Genomic DNA, 12,513 nt, shown 5'->3' on the forward strand with positions numbered 1-12,513 from the left:
GTATTTTTATTTAAAAAAAATTATGGTTGTAGATGGACAGAATGCCTTTATTTAATTTTTTATTTTTATGTGGTGCTAAGGATCAAACCCAGGGCCTCATGCATGCTAGGCAAGAACTCCACCACTGATACAGCCCCAGCCCAACCACAGCATTCTTATCTGTTGGGATTTGTAGTCAAAAGTGATTTCTTTTCACACAGGCTCAAGCAAATTGTCGGGTAGGAGTTGCAGCACTGAATACTCTAGCAGGCTACATTGACTGGGTGTCTATGAGTCACATTACTGCTGAAAACTGTAAACTCCTGGTGATACTCTGCCTGCTTCTGAATGAACAGGAACTTCAGTTAGGAGCCGCTGAGTGTCTTCTCATTGCAGTTAGCAGAAAAGTAAGTTGTTACTTCCAACTGACTTTAACCTTTAGTTTTCTGAGTTAGGGTATGTATGTGTTTAATTGCATGTTATGTTATAACAGAAAGACTTAAAAGTGTAAAGCTTATTCATTTACTGTTAAGTCAAAGACTGGCTTTAATTTTTCTTGGCTAATAAATGAGACTGTGACTCTTCTCCATAGGAATATTCTCTGTGTATATAATTTACTTAAATGTTGTATCAGCATTCTTTCCCAACATTTAAAATTATAAGTCTTATCCAGATTTGGTTTGAAAGAGTTGGCTTTCTTTTTTTTCTAGTGTTCAGCAAGCCCTGGGTATATAATAAATTATAAAGTTAGTGTATTTGATTGTATAGATATAGAAGATGTTAGTACTTTGAGACTTTTAGTAATATAAAATGAATGACTGCATTTCCCTAAAATTGGGTCTAGGGAAAATTGGAGGACCGGAAGCCCTTGATGGTCTTATTTGGAGATGTTGCCATGCATTATATACTCTCTGCTGCACAGTGAGTATCTTTATCTTTCAGTGTGTTGTAGTGTTTTGTTTTACTTATTTATTTTGGTTTTGAACTCAGTGTATGCCCAGTACAAATTGTACCGTTGACCTATACACATAGCCCCACAATATGGTGTTTTTTTTAATATATTTATTAAAAATATTTTTAGGTTGGGCACAGTATCTTTATTTTACATTTATGTGGTGCTGAGGATCGAACCCAGTGCCTCGTGCATGCTAGGCAAGCGCTCTACCACTGAGCCACAACCCCAGACCCTCACAATATGTTTTTATAATTTTTATGTCTTATTTGGCCATGTCTTAAATTCCTGTAAATACTAGCAGTGAATTAACAGCATTTATGGATAAGAAAATAAGACAGTCTTGGCGGCCAGGTATGGTGGTGTACACATGTAATCTCAGCACATCGGGACTATAAGGCAGAAGGATTGCAAGTTCAAAACCAACCTCAACAACTTAGCAAGGCCCTGTCTCAAAATAAAAAATAAGAAGGGCTGGAGATGTGGTTCAGTGGTTTTAAGCCTCTGGATTAAAACCCTGGTACCAAAAAGGAAAATAAGAATCTTAAAAGGACTGTTCAATCAATTTGAAGGTCTCTTGAAAGAAATAAGTTGTGGCCGTTGACTCAGCATCCATTCTCCCCAGAAAGCTAATCTCTTGTACTGTGTCTTCTGCTTCCAGTGATCCCTGGTCCTCCAAGTAGCCTTGGTGACCAAGTCTGATAATGCTCAGGTCTGCTGGGCCAGCGTCTATCCTGGGGCTTGCCTTGAGTGGAGAACTCCAGACACTCCCTTCCTATTCTCTTAAAGTTTTCAGTGCTGAGACTATTGGAAACAGCAGGAAAAAACTAAGATGTGGGCCTGAAACACATGCTGCATACTGAAATAATGTATTTTGCTTATTTTCTTCTAGTTGCTCTGGAAAATATTAAGCATTTCCTGATAAGAATTTCTTACCAGGGAATCAAGTAGAACTGTGTGTTGTAAATAGTTGAAGTTGTTGCAACAACCTTTTTTTTTTTTTTAAATGTTGTTCACTTACTTTTTGTCCTAAGGACAAATGAAAAAAGTGTGAGATACATATGTACTACTTAAATCTCTTACTATCTTTACTGTCTCTTTCTCTTTCTCTCTCTCTCTCTCTTTCTCTCTCTCCCTCTCCCTCTCCCTCTCCCTCTCCCTCTCCCTCTCTCTGTAGTTGTAGATAGACAGCATGCCTTTATTTTTTGTTTGTTTATTTATTTTTTATATGGTGCTGAGTGCTGAGGATGGAACCCAGTGCCTCACAGTGCTAGGCAAGTGCTCTACTACTGAGCTACAGCCCTAGCCCTCTTAATATCTCTTACTAATATGGCATTTATCATAGTTTACTTTTCTAAGGAGACAGCAAATGTTTTTCAGGGATCGTGTTACTTAAATGAATAACACATCTTTAGGCCAGGTATGGAGGTGCACACCCAGTGACTTGAGAGGCTGAGGCAGGAGGATTGCAAGTTCAAAGCCAGCCTCAGCAACTTAACAAGACTGGCTTAAAATGAAAAGGACTGGGGATGTGGCTGTGTGGTCAATCCCCGTTATTAAAACAAACAAACAAAAAAACAAAAAACAGAGACATCTTTAATGTAGTCTCTGTAGTTACTGCTTCTAGGTCCATTCTGTAGTTTTGTAGAGACCATGAGATAGAAACTGGGGTGTCTCACCTCTGTTTATGCGGTGGATACCATATCAGACCCAGGGGGTAGTAAAGTTATGATTCAGTCCAGGCAGTTAGGCTCCACGGCTTGTGTTAAAGCCATAGCACTGAACTGCTCTTTGATATCACAGAGCTAGAGCCAGATATGGTGGCGTACACCTATAATCCCAACAACTAGGGAGGAGGATCCCAAGTTCAAGACCAGCTTCAGCTACTTAGTGAGGCCCTAAGAAACTTAGCAAGACCCTGTCTCAAAATAAAACATAAAGGGCTGGGGTAGCTTTACCCTGGGGTAGCTTTACCCTGTGGTAAAGTGCTTCTGGGTTAGATTCCCAGTACCAAAGAAGACAAAAACCCATAAACAACCAACATCCCTAGAGCCTAACCCTATTTATCCTGAGGCTCTTGTGATCTGTATTATACTCTAATGCCTGTAGGAGTCAGCTAAAATGGCTGTTGTTTATATTAGTTATTATTCATTGCTGTTAGTTTGAATAGTCCTATGTCATTTCAGGTTATATTTTGTCAGCAAATAAGTTATAATTTTTTATTTAGCAAAACTATTTTTGGATTCTACTTGATTGTTAGGCCCAAACTAAGTGATTTGGAGAAGCGAGACACAAAGTCAGGTTATTATAGTCCTTTTTATATTGTCAGTGGTTGAAGGAATTGTTAAATACTCTCTGATGATCTCTCCAAGTCTTACCTGTATTAACAGTGCCATTTTGTGCAGCTGTTCATATAAATGTCTACTTTGTTTTATCCAGTCATGCACAGAGCTCACATTATCATCCCAAAATACTAAGACTGTATGGTGCCCAGAACTAGAGTATCTAGTGAGGGAGGAGATTGCATTGAACCATATTGCACATCAGTCTTTGAGTGTTTGGTTTTTGTTAACTTTGGTTTGAGTGGTGAGGCACTGATCACAGTTAGTTCCATTTATGGGAATCTATTGCTTCTCTTGACAGCTAATCACACTGTTCTCTCATTGTATAGGACTGCTGATGGAGGAGGCTTGATAGAAAAACACTATGTCTTCCTGAAGAGACTCTGTCAGGTGTTGTGTGCACTGGGCAATCAGTTGTGTGCCTTGCTGGTGAGCATTTGCTTACTTTCTGAAGAACTTCAGAATGTTTGAGAAGAGCATTTAGAAAATGACATTTTTATAAAGGGTTGCAGATTCCATTAATGTAACTTGATGGGGCATTGTCTTTAGATTATTTTATATGATTATATAATTTAAATTATTTTAATAGGGTTTGAATGATTGAAATTTCTTTTAACAAGTCTCAGTTATTAGCAACAAACAGGCAAGTCTGTTATTCTATAAAGTTAATGTTTTTATTCTTGTGAATTTGTATGTTAATATCCAGAGCATGTTACCTATTCAAGTTCTGTTTACTTGAATTAACAGAACACAAAACATGGAATCTATTAAAAAACCCTTTCCTAGTCTAACAGATATATTATTAGATCATATAAGAAAACTTAAGTCTGATTAAACTGGAAAAATCTGCCTTTAGAGGAATATTTAATTTTGTCTTACAAGTTAGGAGATAGGGCAGACATTTGCAATTAATGCTATGCCTTTTTATATCATTGAATGGGTATTTAATAGGTCAGGTAAGAAATGGAAATAAGCCAGGTCTAAAGAAATAATATGTTTTGTTTTGTTTTCTTCATGCAATTTCTGAAATGAATAGTTTCTTTGAGTTTACTATTTGAACCACAACATGGTTTGGGTTTTTTTTTTTGGGGGGGGGTTGTTATTTTAAGATAGGTCTCACTGTGTTGTCCTGGTTGGTCTCAAACTCATGGCCTCAGTGATCCTCTTGCCTCAGCCTCCCAAGTAGCTGGGATTACAAGAATGCACCACAGCACCCAGCTAGTATCTTTCTTTTTTTTTTATTTTCTGTTTTGGGGTTTTGTTTTTTTCTCTTGGAATATTGGTTTTCTTTAGCCAAAAGGAAGTACAAAGTTCTTTCAAAACTGAATCTTTTTGTTGGTGCTGGGGTTCAAACCCAGGGCCTCACCACATGCTAAGCAAGCACTCTACACTTGAGCTATGCCCACAGCCCACAACTTTTTTGAGGATATAAGTTATCTGTATTTATTACTCTTCCATTGCTCCTCTCTTCCCCAGTCTCTACCCCATCAGCATCATTAATATAGTTTTTTTCTCCTACAGGGCATAGATTCTGATGTAGAAACACCAGTGAATTTTGGAAAATATCTGGAATCTTTTCTTGCTTTTACAACCCACCCAAGTCAGGTAAACTTTATACAGATAATTTCTCAGAATTTTAGCTAGGTGAACTAGAATCTGCACTTTGCCCTTAAGTATAGCAACTCCTATTTAAAATTTGACTCTTCAGGCCCTAGGAATGAGTATATGTGCTTTTTCTCTTAGGTAAAATTCTGATAATGCTGAGTGAGAGGTTTGTCCCAGGTGGCTTGGCGTTAAAGGGACTTTAAACACAAAATTTTAATTATGTTGTTATAAAATTAATTTCATCTTCACAATTTTTCTTTTGACACACAGATTTCAGTATCCTTTTTCATGAAAAAGAAAGTAGAGTTTAGACTACTCTCCAAGGAGTGGTCTGACCCCATCGCCTGTCCTATTAACATGTGGTTCATAGTGAGCAGTTGTTACTGATGTGTTGCAGTAGAGGAAGTTTCAAAGTCTTGTAGAGATTTATTTGTGAAAAATGTAAATGATGACTACAAGGCTAATAGTCTTAATTATTTAGAATCCAAATCTTAACTGAGTTTGTTTTGTTTTTTGCTTTAGTTTCTACGGTCTTCAACTCAGATGACTTGGGGAGCCCTTTTCAGACATGAGATCCTATCTCGTGATCCTTTGCTGTTAGCAATAATACCGAAATATCTTCGTGCTTCTATGACTAACTTGGTCAAGGTATATATAAAGGGAATCTAAGCATGTGGCATGTAGGTGAATACGCATAATTATAAGATTGGCATCATTGACGGCCTTTTTGTGACCACTTGAGATCCTTTCCTTGGGCATATTTTTTATTCTTTGGGAAGAAAGAAGGCCATAAATGGGTTATTATGATTGCCCTTCTTTGTTTTAGACCATTTACATATCAAGTATTGGGCTAGGTGCTACATCAAGAGCAGTGACCATACAATATGATAGTTGCTATTCAGGAGTTAAAAGCAGAATGCTTTGGAAGTACATAGGAGGTGGAGTCAGGAATATTCCAAGAAGAAATAAATGTCTAAACATTGTTCCTGGAGGTCAAATGAGAGTCAAGAAGGCAAATGAGAAGAAAGTGAGAGTGGAAGCACAAGTTATTGTCCATTTCAATAGAGTTACTCATGAATTCTGAGGTTTGCTAAGAATTCTCATAGCTTACAGATTCTAAATCCTAATTTTAAAGCAAGAGTGTGGGGCCCATTGAAGCATCCCCTTAATTGCTCAATGAATTTAACTAGCATGTACTATGTTCTAATTTTCTGCCATGATCTTCAAACCTATTTTGAATGGAACACATGTTGTTCCATATATTTATTCCCAGTGTTTAGCATTTAATGAGGCAAATAGTTCTCAATTCTTCCTTATTGCATGCTGAATTATCACTTTATTTTGGGACTTTGTATTCATAGACCTTAAACAAAATTCAGAAGTAGAGTCTCTCTGAGGACCTTGGAAGGAAGGTATCAGCTAAAAGTGTTCTCTTTTCTACCACTATGAGGAATATTAGAGCTGGGAATAAACTGGCTTTTGAGTGGAACAGAAGCAGTTATTTGTCATAGAATATCTAATGCAAATCTTTAACTATTTTTAAATCACAAAGTGCTTGAGTTCCTTAAGCTTAAGCACCCTTTTAGTTTCATCATTTTCATCTCCTACTCCAATTGTCTCTTTCCAGATGGGTTTTCCTTCTAAGACAGACAGTCCTAGCTGTGAATATTCTCGATTTGATTTTGATAGTGATGAAGACTTCAATGCTTTCTTCAACTGTAAGTGATATAATCTGGCATTTCTCCCAAAAGTCTCAGAATGACATCTAGTGTTATGAAGAATGGTTCATGTCAGTTGGGGTTCTGATCAAAGATCCCCAAATCTGGCCCAGTGCAGTAGGACTTGCCTGTAATCCCAGCGGCTCGGGAAGCTGAGGCAGGAGGATTGTGAGTTCAAAGCCAGCCTCAGCAAAAGTGAGGTGCCAAGCAACTCAGTGAGACCCTGTCTCTAAATAAAAATACAAAATAGGGCGGAAGTGGTGGTGGCTGGGGAATATAGCTCAGTTGGTAGAGTGCTTGCCTTGCATGCACAACACCCTGGGTTCGATCCCCAGCACCACAAAACAAAACAAACAAAATAGGCCTGGGGATGTGATTCAGTGGTCAAGAGCCCCTGAGTTCAACCTGATACCAAAAAAGAAAAAGATCCCCAAATCTGGACAGCAGCGTTGTCTGGTTTCCCTTTGCAGGATTCTGGGACTGCATCCAAGGCATAGTATGTGTTCCACCCCACAAACATATAGATATGTAGTCTTTAAACACTGATGTTTAGGGACAGTAACCATATTTAAGATACCCTCACATTTTTTTCATATTTATAATTAAATACCATCTCACCATGTGGTTTTATCCTTCCCAGAAAGAGTGGGAAAACCCATTATATCCTAATGTCATAATTCTGTTCTGGGGTTTTTGTAGCCCAATTTTCTTTCTTTTTAAAATAACCATTAAGATAAAATTCATTTACCACATACTTATAGTATATAATTCAGTGGTTTTAGTATTTTTGTGAGAATTGTGCAACTGTCACCACAAATTCATTTTAGGATGTTGTCATTACCCCAAAAAGAAACCCTTTGTCCACCAAAAATTACTTCTCAGTTTCTTCATTCCTACTAATCATGTGTAACCAATAATCTTTCTTTGTTTTACCTATACTGAACATATCAGATAAATGGAATCATAAGTGGGCTAGGGTTGTGGCTTAGTGTTAGAGCACTTGCCTAGCAAGTGTGAGGTACTAGATTCAATTCTCAGCACTGTATATAAATAAATGAATAAAATAGAGATCCATCAACATCTAAAAAGAAATACTTTTTTAAAAAATGGAATCATAAGATATGGTCTTTGGTGACTCCCTTCTTTCACTTAAGACAATTTTTTTTTTGTGGGATGTGGTGCCAGGAATTGAACCCTGGGGTGCTTAAGCACTGAACCACATCCACAGACTTTTTTATTTATTTATTTTTATTCTGATTAATTATATATGACAGTAGAATGCATTTTGACACATCATACATAAATAGAGTATAACTTCTCATTCGTCTGTTAGTACATGATGTAGGGTTACACAGGTCATGTAATCATGCAAGCATACATAGGTTAATAATGTCCAATTCATTCTACTATCATTCCTTTATTTTTTTTATTTTTGAGTTACAGTTTCACTATGTTGCCTAGGGCCTTGCTAAGTTGCTGAGGCTGGCTTTGAACTTGAGATCCTCCTGCCGCAGCCTTCCAAGCCACTGGAATTACAGGCATGTGCCTTTGTGCCCAGCCTTAACATAATATTTTTAAAATTCTTCCTTGTAGCATGTATCAGTACTTCTTTTTAATGCCAATGATATTTCATTGCATATATACACCACATTTTATTCATCTGTTGTAATAAACTGTTATGTGCCAGTTATTGATTCATGTCCTTATCTTTGCAGCATCCAGAGCTCAGCAAGGAGAAGTGATGAGATTGGCATGTCGTTTGGATCCCAAGACTAGTTTCCAGATGGCTGGGGAGTGGCTAAAGTATCAGCTATCAACTTCAGTTGATGCTGGATCTATGAACCGTGAGTTTTTTCATTGCTAACATTGGTGAAGTATTATATCAAAACTATACATAGGAAATAAACCTGAGTCATATGTCAGAACAGTATATTAATACTATTAAAAGACAGCTGTTCTTACTCCTAGGGAGTGAGCAAATGAAAATGCTCAAAGGAGAGAACATTTCATCTGACACTGTTTTTTTTTTAATTAGCACAAAACCATGTCCCTATCATTGCCTTATGGGAAGAATTATTTATGATCACAAATATCTTAATTATTTGGATTTTCATGAATATTCCATAAAATGATAGAGAGGCATTAATTAATATTTATTAAGTGCTTCTAATGAGTTAGGCACTGTTTTTAATCATTATATGTATATTTTCAACAGACAAGGCTCATAGAGATGAATTCAGATCCTTCTTTGATTATTCTTTTTTTGTTTTTGTTTTTTAGTACCAGGGATTGAACCCAGGGGTGCTTAACCACTAAGCCACATCCCCAGGACTTTTTACAAAAATAAAGGACCAGGTTTTGCTAAATTGTCCTTACTAAGTTGCTGAGGCTGGCTTGAACTTATGAGCCTCCTACCTCAGACTCCTGAGTTGATGGGATTACAGATATAAGCAGGGTAGGGACCCTTCTCTGCCTTTAGCACACATGGTTTTCTTTGCCCAAGATCACCCTGTTCCTTCAACTCTTAAAAATCACCAAGCACTGAGGCTGTGTTGTCTTTCTTTGTCTTCTATGTTCTTGCCATGCTGAATGAATGTTTGCATGTGTGTTTCAAAAGCCTGTTCTACAGCTGGAACTGGAGAAGGAGGCCTGTGCTCCATCTTCTCACCTTCATTTGTGCAGTGGGAAGCTATGACTTTTTTTTTGGAAAGTGTGATCAACCAGATGTTTCGAACACTAGAGAAAGAAGTAAGTAACTCCCTTGCTGACTACATAAGTTTGATCTCTTGTAAACTATCAGGGGGATAGGAAAATCTAGATATTCATCTTACAAAAGAAGAAACTGGGATTTAGAGAGGTGAAATAACATACTCAAGTTTTCTTTTTGCTTTTTGTTTTGTTTTGTTTTTGTCTGTTTTGAGACTGGGGATCAAACCAGAGTTTGCAAATGCGAGGAAGTGCTTTGCCATTAAGCTACATCACGGCCCTAACATACTCAAGTTTAAACAGCTAATAAATGGCAGATAGGATCAAAACTCACATCTCTTAATCTATTTAGTATTCTTTTTAAAAGGGGATGAATAGTAGAGCTTAATAGGACACAGGAGCCACCGATAGGATAACTATCACAGAGAGACCAGTGATAGAAACTTTGAATTGATAATTTGAGATATTTATCATAAAACATTCTTTTCAGTTTATGGCTGGTAGGCCAGAATACTATGTTGGCTTATCAGTCCCTTTCCCTTGAATAACAATGAATAGCTTAATTTTCTATACTTCATGTCACCTATCAACCTTCTCTTAGAACAGTATCTTAGCTATACCTATAATTAATCAGATAACAGTATATATCATGTTAATCTTGTTAATTAGATAAAATAATTAGTCATGGCTAGTTTTGGGGTAATTGCATCTTAGTGTTTTCTTTTTTTGGTACTGGGGTTTGAATCCAGGCCTTGTGTAAGTAAGGCAAGCACTCTACCAACTGAGCTATGTCCCCAGCCCTGTATCTTGGTGTTTTCTAGGTTAGTTGTGAACATGATCTCTTAAGTCCCTTGAAGAAGGTGAAATATAATGCTTTTTCTCATGAAGAACATATTAACAAATTAGATCTCAGGGTGATGAACTTCATGTGCTTTTATGTTGATTCACTTCAGTTTGAAATCATGGCATTCAGAGTTTATCCCAACATGTAGGTAAGAAACCCTATTGGGAGTCTGCATTCTGCTACTAAGTGGGTCCTTTTATAGGTTGGAATTGCACTTATCTTTTTTTTTTTTTTTTCAATGACCCTTTATTTATATATGGTGCTGAGAATCGAACTCAGTACCTCACATATGCTAGGCAACCACTCTACCACTGAGCTACAATCCCAGCCCCAATTGCATTTATCTGATAGAATAGGTATGGCATATCGAGAAAGCTCATTTCTCATTATCAATCAAGGGAAATGCTTTGTTTCCTTTTCTGGAATTTAAGCTAGATGTCTTTAATGAATCTAAACATGTGGTTGTGATCTTACTTGAAAGCCAAAGAATAGAATGATAGGGTTTGTCTGGTATGTATTAAGCATACAAAGGGACCAGCAGTATTTTAGAAGGGTAGGTGCCTAATTGGTTCTAGGCTGATTTTATAGTAAGCACCAAGATGCAATTAGCCCAAAACTATGCATGCTAGGCAAGTAGTTATACTACTGAGCCACACCCCCAGTTCACATTAAACTTTAATATTAATGGTATTTGGTCAAAATACCAGACTCTAATTGGTTCATAAAGTAACCCCCCCCCCCATACCATGAATTGTGTATAGGAGAAAGATATGGGCTGGAGGCAAATTATCAGTATCAAATTATTTTAGAAATTTGGTAGGAGTCAGGACAAGTGGTAGAAGAACAAATAAAATTCAACTCTTTTTTTCTATAGAAGAATTCTGGGTGGTAGGATTTGGCCTTGTCAGTGACTTAAAGTAAACTTTTTGACTCTAAAAACCTATTGTTTTCTTCATTAATATGAAATGAGTTCACAATGAATTATTTCTAATCAAGAAAGATGAGTAGCCAGACATGGTGGCACATCTCTGTAATCCCTGTGACTTAGGAGGCTGAGGCAGAAAGATTTCAAGTTCAAGACTAGCCTAAGCAGTTTAGTCCATAAGCAACTTAGTGAGACCTTGTCTCAAAATGAAAATTAAATGGGCTGGAGAGGTGGCTTAGTGGTTGAGAGCCTCTGAGTTCAATCCCTGGTACCCCCCAAAAAAGAGGTGGATATGTGATGAGTATATAATGAGGTTATTCATTTATTTGTTAATGAAATTGCATAATATGTTATATGTCCCTGTGTATGTAAGTGACAGATCTCAACCTGATCCATTTTATCTTGGGGTTATTGACTTCTGACTTTGTAGAGTATTGGCTAGTTTAGTGGTTTGCAGACTGCTCAGTTTCTGCTCTCAATCCTCTACCCCACTGTAAATCATGTCAGCTAAACTTTCATCATGTTCATTCACCCTTCAGTGAAAAGAGTTTGACCAAGAGATTCTCTGGCTAAAAAGATTTTAAAAGCTACTTATCTAATTCATAGAGGTAGTAGCTGTACTTTTGGTGTTGAGAACATTGGATAGAGCCTTGCTTTATAGCAGCCTCAGTGATGAATTGGTGTAGGGGATAGTTGTGAAGAAAAGGAAATCATATTTTGCAAATGAGGATCAGTTTGCCTCTGCAGATAGTAAAATGTAAAACTTACAAATAAAGCAGTATAGTGCTGGCATTAAATATAACCCCTTGAGACAAAATAATCTAGAAACAACTTGAAACATATATAAGCTCCCAAAGAAACAAGAAGGATTAGATTAGTTAATAAATAACTTTGGGAAAAGAATTTAAATTGGGAGGAAGGAAAAAAGTAGTGGCTTTAACCACATGAATTTTTTTCCCTTAATTTTTAGTTGTAGATGGACACAATACCTCTATTTTATGTATTTATTTTTATGAGTGATGAGGATTGAACCCAGTGCCTCACACATGCTAGGCAAGTACTCTACCACTGAGCTATAACCACAGCCCAAGTACTTGTATTTTTAAACTTACAAAACAGACTTTAAAATGTAAACTTGGAACAATAGAAAGATAAACACTGGATAAAGAATCAGTTGATAAAGCCTATAAAAAAGAAAAGCAACTTCTTTGAAATATACCTTTGACCCAACAATTCCATTTATCCCCAAAAGTCTCTCTCTCTTCTTTTTTTTTAAATATATATTTTTATTAGTTACTCATGGACCTTTATTTTATTTACTTATTTATATGTTGTGCTGAGAATTGAACCCCGTGCCTCGCACATGCTAGACAAGTGCTCTACCACTGAGCAACAATCACAGCCCCAGAAGTCTCTCTTTTTTTTTTTTTTTTTTTTTTAAT

At 36.9% G+C, this 12,513-nt stretch overlaps 1 protein-coding gene across 3 annotated transcripts in view; it reads left to right on the forward strand.

The window, feature by feature from the left end:
* Positions 1 to 12,513, forward strand: part of Xpo5 (exportin 5) — a 46,223-nt gene that overhangs the window by 9,937 nt on the left and 23,773 nt on the right. For 2 of the 3 annotated variants that reach the window (XM_077802142.1, XM_077802143.1), the window contains exons 7-14: positions 201 to 386; positions 824 to 900; positions 3,603 to 3,702; positions 4,795 to 4,878; positions 5,401 to 5,526; positions 6,506 to 6,596; positions 8,312 to 8,440; positions 9,214 to 9,344. In XM_077802142.1, the coding sequence (XP_077658268.1) occupies positions 201 to 386; positions 824 to 900; positions 3,603 to 3,702; positions 4,795 to 4,878; positions 5,401 to 5,526; positions 6,506 to 6,596; positions 8,312 to 8,440; positions 9,214 to 9,344 (924 nt within the window). The remainder of the gene's footprint in view (positions 1 to 200; positions 387 to 823; positions 901 to 3,602; positions 3,703 to 4,794; positions 4,879 to 5,400; positions 5,527 to 6,505; positions 6,597 to 8,311; positions 8,441 to 9,213; positions 9,345 to 12,513) is intronic. The other variant, XM_077802144.1, reaches the window with a different exon arrangement.

The sequence above is a fragment of the Urocitellus parryii genome, chromosome 8, assembly GCF_045843805.1.
Source record: "Urocitellus parryii isolate mUroPar1 chromosome 8, mUroPar1.hap1, whole genome shotgun sequence".
Taxonomy (NCBI): Eukaryota; Metazoa; Chordata; class Mammalia; order Rodentia; family Sciuridae; genus Urocitellus; species Urocitellus parryii.